General features: G+C 36.8%; 1 protein-coding gene across 12 annotated transcripts in view; it reads right to left on the bottom strand.

Annotated features, from left to right (window-relative positions):
• Positions 1 to 22,618, bottom strand: part of CHD9 (chromodomain helicase DNA binding protein 9) — a 226,208-nt gene that overhangs the window by 20,238 nt on the left and 183,352 nt on the right. For all 12 annotated transcript variants that reach the window (XM_058527805.1, XM_058527807.1, XM_058527806.1 and 9 more), the window contains 9 exons: positions 19,643 to 19,802; positions 19,114 to 19,203; positions 13,301 to 13,404; positions 12,704 to 12,821; positions 11,802 to 11,859; positions 8,276 to 8,318; positions 6,764 to 6,983; positions 4,948 to 5,150; positions 637 to 1,545 (listed from right to left, as the gene is read on the bottom strand). In XM_058527805.1, the coding sequence (XP_058383788.1) occupies positions 637 to 1,545; positions 4,948 to 5,150; positions 6,764 to 6,983; positions 8,276 to 8,318; positions 11,802 to 11,859; positions 12,704 to 12,821; positions 13,301 to 13,404; positions 19,114 to 19,203; positions 19,643 to 19,802 (1,905 nt within the window). The remainder of the gene's footprint in view (positions 1 to 636; positions 1,546 to 4,947; positions 5,151 to 6,763; positions 6,984 to 8,275; positions 8,319 to 11,801; positions 11,860 to 12,703; positions 12,822 to 13,300; positions 13,405 to 19,113; positions 19,204 to 19,642; positions 19,803 to 22,618) is intronic.

Genomic DNA, 22,618 nt, shown 5'->3' with positions numbered 1-22,618 from the left:
CTTACAATGGGGCATGTCCTTGTGGCCACCCTGAAAGTTATGCCTGTGGAGTTGTTACAGGAGATTCTGGCTCCTGTGGGGTAAGAGGCTCTTGAAGCTAGAGTGGCTCCTGCGCCCACTTGATACTGACTCACGTCCTTGCACCTGAACTGCCGGACTGCTGCAACGACAGCTGCAGAACAGGACCCTCTAACACTGCTCTGCTGATGAGCTGCAGTTCCTGTGCTTATCTTTCTGAGTAGGTAGGTGCCAAGCAGGGCCTATGATACTCTTGCTGGCATGACTGCTTAATCTAAGAATCCTGGTGGCTGTTATAAAATATTATCTTTACTTGTTCACTGATCAACTTGTTCCAGGACAACATAATACTAAATTTAAAGAAATCACAAAGAAATAAAATTATGTGTAAAATCTCTAATTCCTCTGTTTGACTAACCCATTTTGCCATATGCCTTGAATACTGAATGGGGAGCGTATACCAGTAATTCTAGTTTCCTTTTCAACAGTGCTTAAGAAAATCTGTAAACATAAAATTTAAGATAATAATTTTAAACATACTTAAGTTATTTGAATCAATTCTTTTCATTTTCACTTGAAACGTGGTCTTAAAATAGCAAAAGCATTTTATGCATATACCTCGCTTTTGGACTTCCTCTTCTTCACTGTCACTCTCTTCTGATGAAGATGAAGAGGAGGATGAGGAGGAGGAGGACGAGGATGAAGATGAAGATGATGCTGAAGAACAAGAGGAGGATGAAGAAGAACTAGAGCCTGATCGAGAGTGGGAACAAGAAGAGGAGGAAGACGAGGATGAAGATGATCTGGAAGAACAAGACGATCTCTCAGAATCCGAGTCAGAATCAGAACTAGATTCTGATCCTCTTTTGTGGACTCGCTGTTTCTTAGAAGCTGGGTTTGGAGTTAGGGGTTCTGTTCTGGCTGCAACCATGCGTCTGTCTGTTTCACTTTTTCCACCAGATTTCTGGTCTCCAGTAGCCTGTGGTAAAATACCATTCTTTGGACTTACAGGCTCAGACTTTATTAGTGTCCTGGTTTCCTCAGAAGACATAGATTCTTCTTCAGAAGATTGAGGCTCCTCTTTAAGGTTTTCACTTTTAACTTTCATGTCCTCTAGAATAATACCTTTAGCATCTAGAAGCCTAGGTAGAGAGGTAAGAGGAGAAGCAGAAAGTGCTACTTGATATTGCTGTAAAAGTGGAGTAGAGGTCCTTGAATGAGCCATCTTACTTTGACTGTAATTCCTTTGAGCTGCCATAAATGACAGTTCAGGATCACGAAGAATGTGATAGTCTGTTCGGCTCACCCCGTGTTTAGCAGCTCCAATAAGCAAGTCCCTATCATGAGGGCCACACTCCCACCAGACAGGTAAGTCTGGATTTGGATGGCAAAGCTTCAAGCGTTCAAATAATTGTGGATGTCGGAGGGCCTGCTCCCGTACTTTCCTTAGAAGTTCAATGCGATACAAAGTCCTAGAGGCACGTTCTTCTGTGATTGGCTGGATAAAAATATTTGGATCCACGAATTCTACATTAAAACAAGAACAAAAATATTAACCTCAAAAATACTTCATTACAGGGCCGGCCCCGTGGCTTAGCGGTTAAGTGCACGCGCTCCGCTGCTGGCGGCCCAGGTTCGGATCCCGGGCGCGCACCGACGCACCGCTTCTCCGGCCACGATGAGGCCGTGTCCCACATACAGCAGCTAGAAGGCTGTGCAACTATGACATACAACTATCTACTGGGGCTTTGGGGGAAAAAAAATAAAATAAATAAAAATACTTCATTACAGATTTAAAACAAATAATGCAACTTCTAAAATGTACCTCTAACCCAATATCATTGTATAGTTTCCAGAATTTCTTTTTAATATTTTTAAATAAGGAGAAATATAAGTTTTAAGAAGTAGTACTGGAAATAATTTAACATACAATATATAATATTGGATCTACAGAAAGTAAAACATTAATATTATTTTGTAAATACGTTAATACAACTAGGAATTTACTTTTAAGAAATTCCCTGAGCTATGTCTTAACTATTCTGTGTCTTAAAGAGAAAAACACTTAACTTGAACTCACTTATAAATAAAAATTAAAACTGTTAAATAAAACCCATAAACAAACATAGGTCCACACGTCCCTAACTGCACTGAGGTAACTCAGGGCATTGCAGTGAACTCACAAGGACACCAGAGGCTTTCTTAAAATTTGAGGGAAACACAGGCACATTTGTCAAACACTGTATGAACTACTAGCTTGAGATAGTTCAGTTTCAACATCAGACCATGCTATATTCCTTTTGATGGAGTCATATCTTTGCAAGCAGAAATATTGGCAGTTGGGAAGTGCTCAAAAAAGACAGGGGCTTGTTGAAATAATGCAGCGACCTCCTGAAGGAGCTCCTAATGGCCAAATTTGGAACAATATGAACATCAAAATGAATAATCATAGTACTGGATTATGACCTACATAATAAAATAAATATCCATAAGTCCATATTGATATGAATGAATAATTTAAGTAGACTAGGGAGAAGGAACAGTTCTTCCTTGCAGCAGAATTCCACAATAAAAACTGTTGCACACAAGATTTACTGAGGGATACTAAAATCAATGGGCAAATGTTTGAGAAGAAACCAGATTTGTATGGTCTCAAAGTTATCTCCTCAAGATGTTTGTTAACTACAGGGGAAATGATAGCAATTTTACACTGGAGAAACACAGCATAAACTACTTAAGCCAAACAATCAAGGGTAACATCATCAGTAATATAACATATTGACATCATGAACCCCATGATATTATGTTCTGAGAAGGACACAACATATTTCTGTGGTACTCTTGCCCCAAATGCATAACCCTCAATCCAATCACGTGAAACACAAGACAAATCCAAATAGAGGGGTTTATGGCAAAATAACTGATCAATACTTTTCAAAGGTATCAAGATTGTTAAAAACAAGAAAGAAACTGATGATCTGCTACAGACTGCAGGAGGCGAAGGAGAAAGAAGAACTAAATACAATGTGGGACCCAGGAACAAAAAAGGACATCGGGGAGGGGCCGGCCCGGTGGCGCAAGCGGTTAAGTGCGCGCGCTCCGCTGCGGCGGCCCGGGGTTCGCTGGTTCGGATCCCGGGCGCACACCGACGCACTGCTTGGTAAGCCATGCTGTGGCGGCGTCCCATATAAAGTGGAGGAAGATAGGCACCGATGTTAGCCCAGGGCCGTCTTCCTCAGCAAAAAAAGAGGAGGATTGGCGGATGTTAGCTCAGGGCTGATCTCCTCACAAAAAAAAAAAAAAAAAAAAAAAAAAAAAAAAGGACATCGGGGAAAAACTGGTAAGATTTGAATAGATATTTAGTTTAGTTAATGGTATGGTACTGAAGTTAATGTCCTGGGCTGATAATTATACTACAATTAGTCATGTAAGATTTTAGCATTACAGGAGGCAGAGTGAGGGAAATATGGAAACTCCCCATATGGTTTTTGCAACTTTTCTGAAAGCTGAAGAGTAGTTCAAAATAAAAAATTATAAAAAAATCAAGGACCATGCAAAACCAATATAGAATGGGAAACAAGGGTGAGAGTATCCATTCTACTTCCAAGATTTGGGAAGGCGTGCCCAACAGATGCACAAATCCCATTAGTAAGTAACTGTGGTTATTTAACAAACAAATAGAAGTATTATTTTTTTCTTTCAGTTTATGTTATATTTTCAAAGAATTACTAAATTGTTAGGACATAAATACTTATTAAGTTGTTTGAACCTAATTATTCGTTAAACAGAACTTTTGGCCTCAAGTGCTGTGAAGAATTACTGAGACATTAAGGGTGCTGTGAACTGAGGAAGTTTCGGAAACGGATCTTGAGTTTCCTCTAGATCATTTCTCACTCATATCGCTAACAAGGAAACCCTACCTTTTCAATCATTATTTAGTAATTAACCTTTTCCCTTTTCTTTTAAAACTGGATTCAAAAGTGATGAATTTATTCACATAGCTTTATATTGCTGACAGGAATTAAGAAGAAAAAAAGAAATGAGGGCCTCTTAGAACCATAAATAATAGATGACACGATACTTAGCTTTATCTGTCTTTTTAAATTCATTTATGGTCTTAAAATAGACCTTCAAGTAGACTAAAATCTACTCTGAATTATCTAGTATTTGGGTAATCAAGTGACTGGCTACTCTATTCAGTGGACTGACAACAAATCTGTTAGGAAATAAAATCAAAACAAGTAAACAAACCCACATGGAATTTAAGTGCTTTTATAAGCCACTTATATGTTTATTATGAAACAGGAGTAGGAAGCCACTGGGGTTAGCAGTCAGAAATCATATTCAACAAAGAATGGCGACAGCTGCTACTAAGAGCATTACTGAGAGGAACTGCTGACAGGATGAGCTGTTTCTCTGGGCTTTGAAAACAATGAAATTCACCCCAGTACAGTTTCTTAGCTGAGCATTAGCACTTCTTATTAGTTATCTTTTTTTCCTGAAGGTACTGGGTGATTTTTTCCCACTAAAACTCTTTAAAATGTCTTTTGAGTGGAAGCCTCATTCCTTGCATTATTGTTCGTGTAAATAAGCCCTCTAGCGCAGTTCCTTTAAGATGGACTAAAACTATAGGTTAGTTCTGTTTACCAAAAGCTATCCTTTATCTTCCACCTCCCCAAATCATAAATCTAACACTAAATAAAAACACCGGCTATTTTCTCAAAACTCAACGTATGCCTTTATTCTCTTTAGATCTCATTTTAATAGTAGGATTAAGAAACAGGGGATCTTTAAGTATAGTTTATTTACAATTCTGAAAAACTGCTGACATGTTGAATTAGTATTGAATTAAAAGAGCTGGAAATTTCGGAATTTTAGTGGTTTTGCTTTTTTGACCAAAACAAGGAAAAAAAGAAATTTTATATATACCTTCTTTGGAAGGAAGACGACAAACCCTCCGACACATGGACATGAACGCGTACAAGTATTTCTCCAAACTATCATCAGTTTTCTTATGTAGCCTAGCCATAGCTCTAAATTTTGTCCAATCAAATTGGCCTCTGTCAGGATCAAATACCACTCCAAATGTAGATACAACCCTATAAAAGTCAGCTTCTTCTCTTCTCGTCCATCTATTTCAAACCAGATTAAAGAAAAAAGGTACATTGGTCACTGAAATAAATATTTATTAATGCTGAATACAATGACTATAACAAGCATTTAAAACATTTCAAGTACCTAACACTTTAAAGTATAATCCAGGGTTATTGCTTTGTAAATACATTTTAAAATGCTAGTGGACTCCTCCACCCAACCACGCTTCTTTTCCTTCAGACAATAATAGTTTTTTGTATATTTATTATGTGAGAAAATATGCATGGGATACAAGATTATAGGACACGATAACCCTACCTTTAGAATAAAGATAAGACGTTTCAAACATATTTATAGTATAAGGTAGTATTTTATAGTTTTACGCATTATAGAAACCTAAAGTATTTTAGGACGATTAATCCAGATCTGACAGAATGAGGGAAGATGTATGTGGTAGATTAAAGATGGCCACTAATTCTTTGTCATTCTTCCTATTGAGAGGTGCAATCTATTTCTCTTTCCTTAAGTCTTGGTTGGCCCCATGACTTTTCTGACCAACAATGGGTGACAAAAGTGACACTTTGTAACTGCTGAGGCTAGGCCTTAAGAAATTGGCAGCTTCTGCCTTTGCCACTTGGAATGCTGCCTCTTAGAATCTGAGCTCCCAGCTGGCAGCCAGGACCAACTGCCAGCCGTTTGAGTACGGCCACTTGGACCTTCTACCCATCTCAGCACTCCAATCAACACCACGGAAGCAGAACTACCTGGTCAACCCACAGAATCATGAGAAATAAAAAACTGATGTTGTTTTAAGTCACTATATCTTGGGATGGGTTGTTGATAGATATGATAGCAATGATAGATAACTGGAACAGTTATCTGTTTCAGTGGACCCTATTTACAAGGGTTTATCCTACGTCTAGGATAGCTAAAATCTTAGGTTTCATACTCAGTAAATTCTGGTTACAATGAATGTGCTGCAAATGAAACAAGAGAACGATGATTTATCTTTCAGAGAACATCCAAGGACCCAGGTTTAATAGGGATGCCAGGTTACGGCTGAACATTCCTACTCTTTTCCATGTACTCCCTCCTTTTTAAGAAGAGAAAGCTTTTGGGATGAGAGAATGTTGCCTGTCTTCTTCACTAGGTCTCTTGCAAGAAGTTCGACTATTACGTGTTCCCCTTTGACATGGTAGTTCCAAGGGTTCAACCTCTGGAGAAAGCACAGATGGACTTGTCTTTCATACATTCTTATATCTCATAAATGTCACTATGTAAAATAAGATAGAATGGAATTTATTTCATGTAATTTAAACATGTTTCATTGATAATTTAATTTTTGAGTTTGCTCTGCACCTTCATGTTTTTTCATACCTCACTATTCATAAATGACAAAAGAAAGACTACATATGTAGTATGTCTAATAACTATACTAATAACTATAAAATGCAATAATCTTTATTAGTTTTACCATATTTGTGTATATATGTGTGCGAGTATGTGTATATGTGTATCAAGCACTTTGTTTTGACCAACTTCTCTGCCTATATATGTTTTCCATAAAGTGAAATGAGCACAACCTACAGCCTTCAGAATGAACAACTATATTTAGATATTAGATATTAAAAATTTAGTGCTATTGTCTTACCTCTGCTGTCTTTCTATCTTTGCCGCCATTTTAGGATTAAGAGTGGCTTCTTCATACAGAGGCTGCATTACACTGGCAGGCACTGAGAAAGTAGGTTGTATCTGCTGGATTTGTCTGTTTTTATTAGTACGCTGATATGCAGTGATGAGGCGCCTCAAACGTGTGGTTAACGCTGACTGAGTAGGCCAATAAATTTTATCACCCTCCATCAGTTGACCATCTATATTTAAAGAAACTCATGTCAACTAAAAAAAAAACTAAAAAACAAAACCAAAACAAACAAAACTAAACAGATACTGTAATGAAGCTTACAAAAGCAGCAAAACTTCCCTACTTAAAAATTTTTTTTTCTATCAATCTGATTGTGTGAAAAAACAAAACAAAACAAAAATCTCTGATCATAAAAAAGTTTTCTTTAACTACAGCTCTAAAAACATTACAACAAACTTTAACAGCAGCTCACAGTAAGTAGGTCACAGTGGAATAAAGAACCACAAAGTTATCTATTTATAATTTTTTTTTTTTTTTTTTTTTTTTTTTGTGAGGAGATCAGCCCTGTGCTAACATCCGCCAGTCCTCCTCTTTTTTTTTTTTTGCTGAGGAAGACGGCCCTGGGCTAACAAAAGTTATCTATTTAAAGAGAACTTCACTGGCACAGAAAATACAACTCTTGTATTTCCAGGTCTAATATATCTTACTAGCTGGCAAATACTCAATGTCTTAACTTAAATAAATTAAAAGTCAAACTGAAACCATGAAAAGTTGAATACTACACTCTTCTAATTGAAGCTTTCTGTATTAAATTTATCTCAATGTAATCAGAATCAAAACATTTTACAAGTCATTCGAGAGGAACATATACTTAAAAAAATTCAATATGACAATGCTGTTAACATTTAAGTTTTTATTTACCCAATAAAGTGCATGATCTAACTCTCTACTTCCAGGGTGTAATATTATAATTATATACACCATTATCAAGTGGATCATTTGTGCTAAGCAAAAACTGCTCTTTCATTCCTAGTCGAACTACAAGAGGGTGAGGCACTATTCCCCTTGGGCGCCAGGTGGGAATGAGTATACTCTAGTGACAGTCTGTTTCTATTTTGGTATCAGAAAGCAGTAGACGCAAGACCCTGAACAGAAAAGTTTTGTAGAAACTGACTGACAAAGAATGGTTCCTAAAGTGCACATGGAATAAATAAGAAGTTGAATGGATTATTGAATCAACACTCTAGTGATGAAATCTCACATATAAGTTTAATAACCAAGCCATAAAATCATCAAAGCTTCTAGTCTATAAAAACTGAGTCACTGCATAAAGATTTGCAACAACTGAAAATACTGTTAAATTCCAATCAACTAGTATATGCTATCATGATTACAGCTGTCTTCTATAAAAATTTCATATACATTTGAAACACTTTAAAAGTGTATTAGTTTATTGATTTCATGGTATCATGAGGATGTAAATTTACAATACTACTAAATAAAGAAATAAGTGCAATTTACCTCCATCTGCTATAACAAGATCTCCTGGTGAGGAAACATCATCCTTTTAAAAGAAAATAGAAATTTGTCACAGGTTAATTGGGTCAAGATACAGGTAAGAAGAAAAGAGAATCAAACTTCTTTATAATAGAGAACTCTTTCGCAACAGAATTTTTAATGATTAATTTAGCAAAAATAAAATTTTAATTTCTTGTTCTCAATTCTCACCTTTCACACTTCTCTATTGCCTCTGACACTTAGACCAGTCATTATTTACTAAAATTATTTCCTTTTCTATGATTACTTTTAGGCCAGTTTCTTTTCCTCCATCCTTCCTCTAAGTGTAAATATGCCCTAGGTGTTTTTGTTAACCATTTTTTTTTCATTCTATATACCAACCCTCAGATAATTTATTCATTCTCATATTTGATTATTAGACAACCTGCAAATCTTATCTTTTTCAGCCTCAAACAGTTTGTTTGTGGTGTATATCTAATTTTTATCTGTCAACAGAGCATCTCCAATTAGGTATCCCAACATTACAGTAAACTTAACATGTTCATAATTTTGGTGATTTTGTTTCAATGACTAGTAGTTTCCATTGTTATTTTAGAAAAACTTAAAGTTAGAATTATCACCATTCTTTTGTAGGTGGGTCTTTATCTGGTTACTTTTACACTTTCTCTTTGTCTGGTTATCTCTAGTTTTCCTAGGATGTTTCTTGCAGTGGATTTAGTTTTATTTATCCTGCCAAGATTCACTTTAGTTCTTTTTTTGGTGAGGAAGATGGGCCCTGAGTGCCCATCTTCCTCTTTCGTATGTGGGATGCCGACACAGCATGGCTTGATGAGTGGTGAGTAGGTCCGCGCCTGGGATCCGAGCCTGTGAACCCTGAGCTCCGAAGTGGAGCCTGTGAACTTAACCACTACGTCACTGGACTGACCCCTCACTTTAGTTCTTGAATCTGAGGATTCATGTCTTTCATTAAGTCTGAAAAATTCTCATCTGATATCTCTTAAAATAGGGCTTTTCCCTTATGCTCTCTGGTCTTTCCTTCTAGAATACCTATTAGACATATGCCAGGTATTATCATGCTATCCTTTGTCTCTGAAAAGTTTTTCATATTTCCATTGTGCTGGCTACTGATTTATTGCCACTCAGCTCTAAATTTACTGCCTCTCATACCTTTTGCCAGCTCTGAGAAAACAGATCTGGGCTCTTTAGATACTTTTTCTTAGCCAGCCAGTATGATGTCAAGCTTTGTCAGCAGTGGGAGCCGGAGAGACACTGTAGGAGGAAAGGGGTTTTACTTCCTGGTTCGGTGAGCTCCTTCCTTGTTCAGCTCCCACAGCACATGCAGTTTCCCCCGTGCCAGCTCCTGCAGTTCAGCCAGCTTCTTTAGCACCTGTTGGCCAGCAGCTTTCCCTAGCAACCTCTCCCTTGTGTGATTTAGTAGTGGAGTGCCTCCAGTGAGACACTTCCCCAGGAAAAGTTTCCTTTGCAACCCTAGAGGGCAGATTTCCAGCAAGTTCTAGAGGGTGGATTTCCGGGAAGTTGCACCAACGTGGCTGCACAGCAACTTCTCTGCCATCCAGTGAGCTATGGCCATGCCCCGCCCCCCGCCCCACAAAAGGTCAAGATCTCAGCCCTGCTAGGGGTGGGACTCTTCCTTGGGTGCTCTCTGCCAGCCCTAGGAGTACAGGCTACGCCCATATTCTTTAGAGTTCTCTTTACCTTTTACTAGCCAATCTCTCATTACTTCAATCCCCCTATTATAGCCAGTAATTCTTTACATTACACTTCCCCTGTTCAAATTACTATGTGGTTTCTCTCTCCTGATTGGCTCAAACTGATTCATTATGCTACATTATGGATGTAGCATATCTATTTTAGCATATGTATCACATCTACTTCCTCATACCTATTTTTTAAATCATTTCTTTTCTCATGAGCTGTATCTATCTGATTCTCCAGTAGAATGCTTAACGTATTTGTTGAGTTTTAAATTTCAATGACTGTATTTTCCATTTCTAAAATTATCTTTTTCATATGCCCTTAGTCTTTTAAAATCATATCTTATCTTTCTTTTGCTTCTGGTTCTTTCTTCAATCACTGAACAATTTACTTACTTTCTATTTCAAAAGATCTATTATCAGAAGTTCTTAGATGTCGAATCTTGTTCTTTGTTGTATTTGCCAACATTCACTCATGGTAAATTGTTCCTCATATATTTTAAATTTTAGGATTTTGACCTCATTTTACAGAGGGCTTTATCTTCAGGACTCAAGTACGGTCCTGATTGAAGTTGTTTCTTTTACCGTTTTTTTTTCTTTTTGTTTTTACCAGGTACTGCATGGGTATTACTAGCCTGGAACCCCTTCTCATATTACATTTTTGGCTTGAGGATTCCGGGACCATGCAGATGAAGTAAAAGAATGAAACCATAAACTCAAAGGAAGGCAGGCCTATGGCTGTGAATTCTCAGGGGAGACAATTTTTCCCATACCCAGAGTCCATGCTGAGATAAATTTCCATGTTGTTTCCCTGTGCTGTTTGTCAGAAAGTACTGCCCTTTGAGGGTTCTGACTTTATACAGGATTTCAGTTCTCACAGCCACACACTGGGCCTAGGCCTCATCTCTTATCCTCATATAGGCACCAATATCCAAGTCCCGTGGCTACCAAGACCAGCAAAACCCCGGCTGAAAGGTACAGAATCATGCAGTCTTTTACCATGCTCTCATAAATATTATAGAAATTCTTCATCATTTTTTTCTTGTTTTGTGTGTGAGAAAGATTAACTCTGAGCTAACATCTGTTGCCAATCCTCCTCTTTTTGCTGAGGAAGATTGGCCCTGGGCTAACATGCATGTGCATCTTCCTCTAGTTTATATATGGGACACCGCCACAGCATGGCGTGATAAGCAGTACGTAGGTCTGTGCCTGGGATTTGAACCTGCGAACCCTGGGCCGCTGAAGCAGTGTGTGTGAACCTAACCACTACGCCACCAGGCCGGCCCCTCCTCATTGTTTTTAACATCATTTCCCCCACTCCACAGATTATTTTCTGTATTTCAACCCAACTCTTCTTCTTTTTGACTTAATATAAATAGAGCACTTAGAATTATGCTTTAGCAGCTCAGAATTCCTCTAGGCTCCATGCTCTATTTCAAAACTCTCTATGTAGGTATAGTTTCTGTCTGTTGCTGTGTACCTTTAGTATCTAGTTCTCTCTTTGCTTCAGGATTTTGCCCTTGGACACTGTGTTTCTTAGCTCCTAGCAGTATAGCATGTGGGCAAGCCCCATTTCATCCACATGTCCAAATCAGCCTCCAGCTTGTCGAGAAGGGGAGATCAGGCAAATTCTGAATGATTACTTGTGATGTCTGCCAACCTAAGTTGATCACTAACTTAGGTAATCTTCTGAAGAACAGAAGGAGTGTGTATAATGAAAACATGTGAATGAAAAACACACAAAAGAAAAAGCAAACATAAGAAACCATGGAATAACTAGGATTGAAGCTTTTAAAATATGATCCAAAGCATACCTCTATATCATCTTTAAAGATAGCTGGGGCAGGTTTGTATTCTGGATCTTCCACATCCCTGTTAAAATAGCAACAAATGCTATAATTATTGTACTGGACTTAAAATTTCTCTTGACAGGACAAACAAATGGACTCTTGCTGGAAGGATTGTTTTAAAGGTCTCTGAACTGAAATCTCTGTTCTCCAGCCAGAGGAGCCCAAGCCATAGCATGAAGGCTGTTATATGGTAAGTCAGAAAAAAGCTAGTTTTAATTCACTCGTATTCCCAAGTTAACTTTTTTTTTTTTTTGGTGAGGAAGATCAGCCCTGAGCTAACATCTGTGCCCATCTTCCTCTACTTTATACATGGGACGCCTGGCAAAGCATGGCTTGATAAGCAGCGCATCAGTCTGCGCTCAGATCCGAACCTGTGAAACCTGGGCCACTGAAGCAGAGTGTGTGAACTTAACTACTATGCCACCAGGCCGGCCCCCGCAAGTTAACTTTTAAATGTGGTATTATTAACATTAACATAGTCTCTTACTCTTCTCTTTTGGTAAGAAAAGAAAGATAATAAAGGCCTTATAACAGGCATAATGAACAACATCATATTTCTCTTCAATTGTAATATTCTTAGCTGTCTTCTTTCCTCTTATGCCTCTAGAATTTTATGGTCTTAATGGCCATGACCATTAAGAATGGAAAAATGAAAGACTCATCAAAAGAATGGGTGGAGGGAGGTCCAGTCTCTGCCTTGATCATACTCTGTTGGACAAGTGCTAACTTCCTAGAGTATCATTAGCTCTTTTAGACTGTACACTCCAATTCTCTTACTAGTACATTAAAGATAAACATCACTGACATAGAATATGCTGATGTTCATAGAGATATATGGAGAATTCATAACTCTGAAAGGCACATACCCATCCATGTAATCATTTGCCCTCTGTTCCGCAGCAACTGCTTTCTCATCAGGTTTTCCCACTCTTTCCAAGAAGCATAATGCTGGGTCTGCTCGGATAGTGTTATATTTTTCATAACCTGGAGGGATTACCAATTATTAAAGTAAAAAGGATAAAAAGAAGAAAGACATATAAACACAAGCATTGCTCATATTTATAGTGAATGATGTTCCTGGACTAACGGGACCCTATATTAAAATTTTCTAGAAATTATCACAAACATTACATGATCTGGAAATAAGTATATTTAAAAATCTAGATTAAATTTATCAGTTAAAATGAAAAAGAGGAAAAACTGATCACACACACACAACACATTTTACATAAGAACTCTTCCTGTGTGAGACTTATGTCTAGAGGAACAAGTCACATATGCCACCCCTTCATGAGGAAATGTAGTGACTGACAGACACAGTTGGGTAGTGTATGCTTTATATGATATATATAATAACACAGGTGTCACTGGAATAAAGCTGTGAGTGGAAATCAATAAACTAAGAACTAGTTGAATTACACTATACATAGAAGACGACTCTACCCACCTTACTTCTCACTTACCATGTTTAAAAACTCCAATGAGAAGTGACTTATCAGCATCAAAATCCCACCATTCAGCAGGGACTTCTGAGTGGTCTGGTTCTGGGACCCAAACATCAATGTCACTTAAAAAAAAAATCATGATATGGCATTATGAATTATTACAAACAAGGCAAAGAGGAGGCAAAAACTTTACCTAACTTGTAAAGCATTATGGTTTTTAATAAAAAGAGGTTAAGATTTTATTTCATTGATTTTTTTTAATGCTTCACGTATTTGCCTGTCATTTTTTTATTTTCCACAATTACCACCAACTGAAATTACAAAATCGCACAATATCAACGAAGTTACCATAGATTACTTAATTACATAAGTTACTTAAGCTCAACAGAAGAAATAAGTTTCAACAAGGTTTACTTTACTCTTAAGGAATCATATTCTTTCTTAAGGAATCATATTCTTTCCACTAATTTCCTTTATATATAGACAAAAGTTTCTATTAGAAAGTAGAGTCTTATGTCAGCAAACAACCTGACAAAAATCATCTGGTTTAAGTATTTCGTTTTGTATATTAGGAGATTAAGGCCATAAAAGGGCAAGTGAATTGCCTTAGGCTGCAAAACAACTTATGTCTCTGCTCCACTATAGCTAAGAAAATCAAACTGAAAAATTAAGCACTGCTTACAAGTAAAAGAAAATGATAAGTTTTTGATTCACAATTTGATAAAAACACTCAAAGTGCTATTTTTACACTGTATATAAATAATATCATGCCATAAAATGACAAAATAATAAAGTACTAAAAATTATAATAAATCCATGATGATTTAGTAATTTTGCTGTTTTCATGGGTATGAAACAACTATAGCACTTGTAATTCTGCAAACATAATTTCTTTTTACTTTGCTCATCACTTGAAATTATTACTTTCCCAGAAACCTTCTGCAAGTAACATACAACACCTCTAAAAAGGAAAAGATGCCATGCACAGAAGGACTGAAATGTTCAAGCCACTGTCTCCTCTAGCCTAGCATAGAGCTAATGTCTGACAACGATTAGCAAATAAGCATCATTACTATATACAGTATATATATTAACATATAATATATAAACATATACCAATTTTATATTTTAATCAATACTCAAAGAAGGGGTAGAGATTGGATAGGGTAAATTATCTTAGGAAATCAAATATTCTAGTTGAGAATTTCCCTATTTGATATTCATGAATTATCAATTTTCAAAGAATCAGAGATATAATCAAATATAACACAAATTATATTAGGTAGAATTTCTTCTCTTTGTCTTGGCACTATAATTTCATAAATTAACAAAGGCCTATAGATTTGAAGAAATGGGGAGTTTCCTACTTTAAGTTGTGTGACAAAAGTTTATTTGTAAGTTTATTGTCTTTGGTAACTCAAAATAAATTTTCATATAGAAATAAACTGATAAATGGTCAATATGTTCCTGAGCTAGTCCACAAGAATCCAATATTTAACCACTAATATAGCTGAAATAAAGGATGACAATGAAAAAGACCTATAAGTCTTGTAAGTAAATGAAACAAAAAATGGTTAAGAAATTACTTTTCATAACTGTTTCATAAGCGCTTTGCCAGCAGAAAAAGTTTTTATCCCAAGGAATATGGAGAAATGGATGGAAACTTTTCTTTAGATTCTTAAAGAAAATTTTCCGCACTTAAATGAACATCTTGTTATCCTTAATTTTGCTTAAAAACAGAAGGGTCACAATCAGTACTTGCTGGCTTAGTGCAGAAAAACAGAAAGAGGAAGAATGATTTTCCTGTGATACAGCAAAAGTTGAAAAAGTGATGAGGAAACATACAGTTAAAAAAGATATTTATTTTTGATTGATTTCCTGACCAGGACTAAACAAAGCACAAGCACTGAAAGATAAAGGAAAGAGGAAGAACGCTGGAGATAGGATCCCCAAAGCGGGGAGAAAAGTGGGTCAGACAGTTCCCCTTACCAACCATCAGGTGGCACTCTAAGCTCAAAACATTGTGATTATCATCTAAGGTGGAAGGTTTTCCTGTTTAGAGTAAAGAATAAAAGGCACTTAGTATATACCTCATGTTCAAATGTGCCATATGCATGTTAAGCGTTCGTTAACTGCTAACGAAAAGAATATAATATCGTGCATGCGTTCCTGTTGTTGATATCTGTTTTTAAAGATTCAGTTCATGTGCTTTTTTTTGCATAAAGCCTCCTTTAACTTCCCCAGGCTAGATCATTCATTCAAAACATATTTAAATAGCACTCATTATGTGCTAATAATGGCAATAATCAGACAGACATACCCCTGCCATTGTGAAGAGGTGCCTGCAATACTGTGTGATGAGTGCTGTGACGTGGTACTCTGGGTATGTGTCTAACCCAGACTTGAGAGGTCAGGAAACGATGAGTTGATGTCAGCTGAGCAATAAGAAAGGGATAATGGAGGAAAGGGGGAAAGAGAATGTTCCAGCAAGAATGTAAAGGCCTGGAGGCATTAGTAATCATGGCATAATTGAGAAATGTATATCTGAAGGTCACAAGAGAGAGACATTTGGAAGACATCAGTATAAAAATAAAAATTGATGCCACAGAAAAGATGAGGACACCCAAGAAAAGTAAATGACAAGAAAGGGCTTATGTGAAGACATTTAAGAGACAGGTAGAAGAGGCACCTTGAAAAGCAGAAAGCTAAAAGGAAAATCTATAGGAGAATGGTATCACAGAAGCATTTTAAGAAGGAGGAAGTGGTCAATAAATGTAAAGTAAGGTAAACACTATGGTACATCCATAGTATAGCAAGAATGTTGGTGAAGAACTTCTTAAAGTGAATGGTAGAAGCTGAATTGTGGTGGAATGCATAGTGAATGAGAGAGGAGAAAAAGGAGACAGCAAATACAGATACTTATTAAAAGAAGTTTGGCTGTGAAACCAAGGAGAGTAATAATCTGGTAGTGTGAGGAGATATTGGGTCCAAAACTGTTACATGTTTGTGTGTGTGTCTATGTATGTTGAGGGAGATGTAAACACGTTAAAATCCAAGTGAGAAGCTAGAGAGGGGGAGATTTATGAAACGCAACATAGGGATAATTCATAGATCACAGCTCCCGGGACATCACAAGTGGATAAGATCCAGGCAGGCCAAGGGAAAACAGGAGTCAATTGGTCAACAAGTATTTACTGGGCGTTACTATGTCCCAGGTTCTAGGGGCTGAGAATATAATGATCAATAAGATAGATAGCATACTTCACCTTCAAGCAGCTTAAATTGTAATGTGAAGAGAAAGATAATATAAAAATAATATGTATAATTTTTAATAGTAATAGGCATCAAGAATGAGAAAAAATAATGTTAAGTAGCAGTGAGTGACTGGTGGGCTGCTTTAGCTAGGGTGGGCAGGGAAGGCCTAGCTGAGGAGGTAAAACTTGAGTTGAGACCTGAATGATTTGAAGAGGCAGTTCTGTGGAAGATCAGGGGAAAGAGTATTTGTACCAGGAGGAATAGCATTGAATGAGCTTGACATGGCGGAGGAACAGAACACCAGTGTGGCTGGAGCACTGTGAGTGAGGACAGAGTGAAGCAAGAGGTCAGAGTTACGTAGAGCCTCGTAGGCCACAGGGAGTTTGGATTTTATTCTAAGAGAAATGAGAAGCATCTGGAAAGTTTTAAGAAGAGGAGTGCCATGACCTGATTTCTGCTTTAGACCTGATTTCTGCTTTAGAAAGATCACTCTGGCGGCTGTGTGAAGGTCACACTGTAGAGAGGCCAAACGGGAGGCAGAGAGACCCAATTAGCAGGCCACTGCAAAAGTCTAAGCATGAGATAATGGTGGCTTGGACTGGGGACTTAGCAGAGGAGATAGCGAAAAGCACTCAGATTTGGCATATACTTGGTTAAGCTAATAGGTCTTCCTGTAGGGTTTGAGGGCAAGAGAGGAATCAAGAATGAAACCAGAGCAACTGGGTGGTATATTTACTAGGATGAAGAAGTCATATATGTGGGAAAGTGGGAGGGAAAGGACTGGAGACAGAAGATTTGGGAGAACCAGGGAAAGTTTAAGATGTCAATTAGACTTTCAAGTTGGGAGGCAGCTGACTCAGAGCTTAGAGCTCAAGGGAGAGGTCTGGGATGAATATGTAAATATGAGTTATCTGTTTATAGATCATATTTGGTATGATGAGACTGCATGAGTTCACCTAAGGAGAAAGTGTAGACAAGAAAGAGAGCTGAGGACAGAGCTCTTGGTCCTTCCAACATTTACAGATCTATTAGAGGAATAAGAGCTAGCAAAAGAAAATGAAAAGGAAAGACCAGTGAGGAAAAGGCTCAACCAGGTGGGTACAGTAGCATGGATGCCTACAGAAGACAGCATTTCAAGAAGGGCAAAGTAGACTAAGTTTAGAGAATTGATCACATTCTAGGTCATTAGCAGCCTTGTTAAGAACCATTTCAGTGGGATAGTGGGGATGAAAGATGAATTGGAATAGGTTGAAGAGAAAATGCAAGGTAAAGTAGAGAGAGTAAACACAGACAACTCTTTAGAGAGGTTTGTTGTGAAGGGAAGCAGAGAAATGGAGTGGTAGAATGTGTGTTACAGGAGTTTCTTTTCTTTTTTAAGTGAATGATATTAAGATATACATATATGCCAGGAGAACGACTCAGTGAAGAGGGGAAAAAAATGATGATTCAGGAAAGAAAGGAGATCACTACAGGAGTAAAGTCCTTAAAACATAAGAGACAAGTTTCAAGGCACAAGGGTTGCCCTAGAAGGAGGGACATTTCTACTGTATCCCGAGGGAAGGAACAGGTGGACACATATGCAATATATAGCATGAAATATATAGCAAAGTCATCATTGGAGGGTGGTGGCAATAGGGTGGGAAGATGGTTTGAGAAGAGAGGTGTGAAATGGTCCTCTTAAAGAGTAGGAGAGTGAATATACTACTCATGGTGGTTAAACAGCTTGTTTGTGTTTAATCTCATCTGAGATCAATGCTCATAAATTTGAAGTGAGTCAATTCAGCAGGGTTTGCTTGATTTTCTCGATCAATGCTCAACTGCTTAGGTATAGGCAAGAAGTGAGTGGATATTTGGATTTAACGTGGGTTGGGGTTGTGCCACATATGTGGAACAGAGGGAAAGGCAGGCACAGGATTTTAGTTAGTAGAGTGCTGGGCTATAGAATATAGGTTGAATAATGAGGAAAGTAGTGGCACGAATGTGGTGATGGATAGTGAGTAAGTGGTAAGACGTGGGGACATCGTGATAAAGTCAGAGAATTATAGTGAAAAGTACACAAGTTAAGTGAGTTGGAAGGAAGTAAGTGATGGTCGAAATCCAGATTTAAGAGATAATTCTGTTACTGGTAATGGCAAGATTAAGTATACGACCATGTGAGTATGTAGCTGTGGTGGGGAGAAAAAAAGATAGCAGATAAAGGTCAAGGAACTCAGAGACCAGTGTGTTGAATGGATCAGATGTGGACATAAAAGTCAATCACCATAAAAACTCTTCCACTGCAGTAAGAGTGAAGAAGAATGAGCACAGAAAGGTTAAATTTTAGATTTGGTGGCAGAAAGCTATACTACTGCTGTTATTACTGTTATTTTATGTTATAACTTTTAGTGACACAGCCAAAGATGAGATTTATAGAGGAAAGGCAAATTGGCAAGGGTTAATTCTCTAAATTTAGTGGATTTTGCTTCTTGTAAATTTCACTAAATAAGGAGCCACTATATTCATATACAATTTTCTGGTCATACAATTTTTGCCTCATCATGTTACTGAAAAATAAATATAAACGTCATTTAACTTACCTTGCATCAACTCCATCAAATACTTTCTGACACTCATTTCCAATAACTTCTTGCTTTAGATAATACAGCATTCTTACACGAAGCAAAACTCTAAAAATGAGGGAAAAAAAAAATCAAGACACAAAGATATTAATTATTTAAAAAAATTCATCCATGGGATTAAAATTAGAAAAGAATTTGGATACAGAATTTTTATAATGAAATAATAATAATTACGTCTGATTAAATAAATCTCATTACTACCACATCATAAAATAAGTTTCTCCAAAATCTTCATAAGCATCTTTATTTAATATCCAAGTAAGATATAATGAGATCATTTGAAGGCCAGTTTTATTTCTCTCTCTGTTGATGAAAACACTGACATAAGAGGCACCATGATTGCTGAAGGATACCCTGTAAGATTAAGATTAGGATTGGTCCTAGACCACACTGTCTCTGTACTCAAAATCAGCATGCTTTAAGATTGTTAATAAACTCAGAAAAGTAAACTTCTAACAAGTTGTCTTAAAAATACCCTACTACCTACTTATTACAGTGGTGTTTTATATGTTTTTTGTAGCCTTCATCTTGAAGCAGCTGCTCAGGATTATATTTTCGAAGCCATTCTGCTTTCTGTATATCAAATGAGCTTGTCTGAGTCTTTACTTTCTTTCCTTTTCGACCCCTGGGGACAGGGGCTGATAGGCCTGTTAAAATGAGAAGGACACATGAAATCAGGGATAATTTGTATAAAGATCTGCAATTTGAAATTGCAGATTTTTTTTCCAATGCAAGAAATTTCTGAAGACTTTCAGAGGTCTGTGCAGGCAATACAGAAATCTTTAAAATATTAATGGTAACAGTACTGACCCAATCACAAGATAAGTCAACATGATTTTACACCACACAATTTCCCCCAAATACCCAAAATTCTGTATCTCAAATTAATCATTCTGATTTCCTTTTTGTTCCAAAAAACATTATTTTTATCCAAATGTAAAAACCACAGATCAAACCTGTTCCTCTGTTTTACTTTTTGCTTCCCTAGTTACAAAATAAATTTTGGCCTCTGATTTTCAAAACTGATTTTACTAATAACACGGATTAGGTTTCAGGCATTGTGGGTTCCTGTTTAAGAGAGCTAAATTCATTTTCTTTCTTTGACGTTTTTGTTGTGAAATATTTCAAAAATACAAAAAAGTACTCCCACTCTTAATTTTAACATATTCCATATTTGGTTTTTTATTAAAGGAAATAATACATAGTTGAAGTCCAATTCACTCCTTCCTTCCCAGAGATAATCACTATTCTGAAATTGTTTTTTTCATTCCATGCATGTTTATACTCGTATGTTGGAGAAATATTTAGTATTTTTCACACATTATATCATACATGTAATTCTGTAATTTATTTCTCTAGATATTTTTTTGAGATGTATCCTTGCTGATTCACGAGGCTCTAATTCATCAATTTTAATTGCTGTGTAAAAATCTATTGTATGACTATACCACCTCATGTTTACCAATCTTCAATGATGCTTGAGTTGTTTCACTTATAATTTTTCACAATTACTAATAATTCAGTTTTAATTCTTCCTTTCAATTCTTATCTTATATATCTTCTCCTTGCTGTATTCTACAAGCTAGGTGCTCTATCACAATGATAAATAGAAGCATTATGTGGATTTGTCCATTTCTCCTTATAATTTTGGTGGGTTTTTTTGCCTTTATATTTTGAGACTGTTTTCTTCAGTGCTTACAAGTTCATACTTGTTATATCTTCTTTTATAGAGTGTTTTATTATTATTATGTATTATCCCTTTTTTATCCCAATTAATGCCTTCTACTTTAAATTGTAGTTTGTTCTATATTAATATTTTTCTGTATTCCAGTCCTCTTCACCCTTGTTGGTTTGGAAACTAAATAGTACATATTTAAAAATACACATACTTAAATTTTCCTAATAAAATCTGTAGATGTTCTATAGTTTTAAACTTCTCCCTAACAAAATTTTCTCAGATTCATCACAATCTCTGCTACATGTCAACTTATAAGAAGTCTGTTTGTACTTTGAACGTTTCTACAGCACCTTATTCTTCCTTCAAAATCAAAGTATATTTGAAGTATCCTTGAAGATATTAATAATAGTTTTTAAAAAGTTGTCTTTTCCTTTTATAATTCTCGTTTCCTCCAAGCTCATTTTAATGGTTTGTTTTTAGTCTCTGTCTCTCATGTTGGAGACTTTCCTCAGCTGTTCGATATCTTTGGTTGGTTGCTCATATTTGACAACGACAGACCAAAAAGTTGATAGGTAGCCTGAACAGGAGGAACTTACTGACGGTGGACTCACTGAAGGGTAACTTTGATGGTTTTTTCCTGTTGTTATCTTTAGGTTTTAGCCTGGTCAGATTCACCAAAGAAAATCCCTTAGTTTTCTTCCTTGAGTATGGCATTGTCCAGTATACATACATTCCTTTAATTTCCATTTAGTAGCTCTATACCTCAACTACCAACGCAACCCAGAGATCCTCTGTTTTACCCTCCAGAGAATAAACTTGCACTCAGTCTTCATCCTGGCTACATGGAGTGGAAGAGGGTATTTAGGGATTTGACTCCCTTTTAAACAACTCTTAATCAAAGCCCCTGTCCTTTACCACAACTTTCAAAGCTTCCTGATGTCACAAACTCCCGCAACTTTTGGGTCATCTATGAAGCAAATCAATTTGGTTCCTGGCTTTCCCCACTGCTGAACTAAGATTTAGGTCTCTCTAGTTGGTTAAGTTAGTTAATACTAATGTATCTGCTTCCAGCTTCCAAAATTTTGTTGCTTTTTCCTCTCCCATTCTCTCCACTATTGAGAGTTTATGCCTATTTATGTTTTAATTATGGAATTACGCATATACAAAAATAGATGGAATAATATGATGGCTCACCATGTACCATCATCCAACTTCAATAATTATCAACTCATGGCCAATTTTGTTTAATCTATACCCTGTTCACTCCCCAACCTTGTATATTATTTTGAAGTAAATCTAAGACATCAATCATTTCATTAACAAATATCTGTGTGTCTTTTAGCAATATATAAAAGATAAGGCATCCTTAAAAAAAAACAACTACAATACCATTATCAGCTCTACGAAATGTAATAACACTTTCTTAATATTTGGTAATCTAGTTTCCAATTACCTAATAAAGATAATAAAAAATTTCCCTTGGGTTGTTTGTTTTGATCAGGATCCAAACAGGGCCCACATGCTGCAACTGGCTGAAGACTCTATCATCTCTTTAGGTTATGGCAGGGTTTTCAATCTGAGCACTACTGACACTTTGGGCTGCATAGTTCTTCACTGTGGGGGTGCTGTCTGTGCACTCTTCCCTTCTACACACTAGATGCCAGTTACATACTCAAAGTTGTGACAACCTGGGGTGGGGAGTGGGAGTAGGGCACAAAATCACATTTGGTTTAGAACCACTGGTTTATAGACACCTTCTCCATTTCCTCCCCTCCCACTATTTAT

Source organism: Diceros bicornis, chromosome 32, assembly GCF_020826845.1.
Source record: "Diceros bicornis minor isolate mBicDic1 chromosome 32, mDicBic1.mat.cur, whole genome shotgun sequence".
Taxonomy (NCBI): domain Eukaryota; kingdom Metazoa; phylum Chordata; class Mammalia; order Perissodactyla; family Rhinocerotidae; genus Diceros; species Diceros bicornis.
The sequence above is the reverse complement of the archived record's forward strand: the minus strand, read 5'-3'. Positions and strand labels throughout refer to the sequence as shown.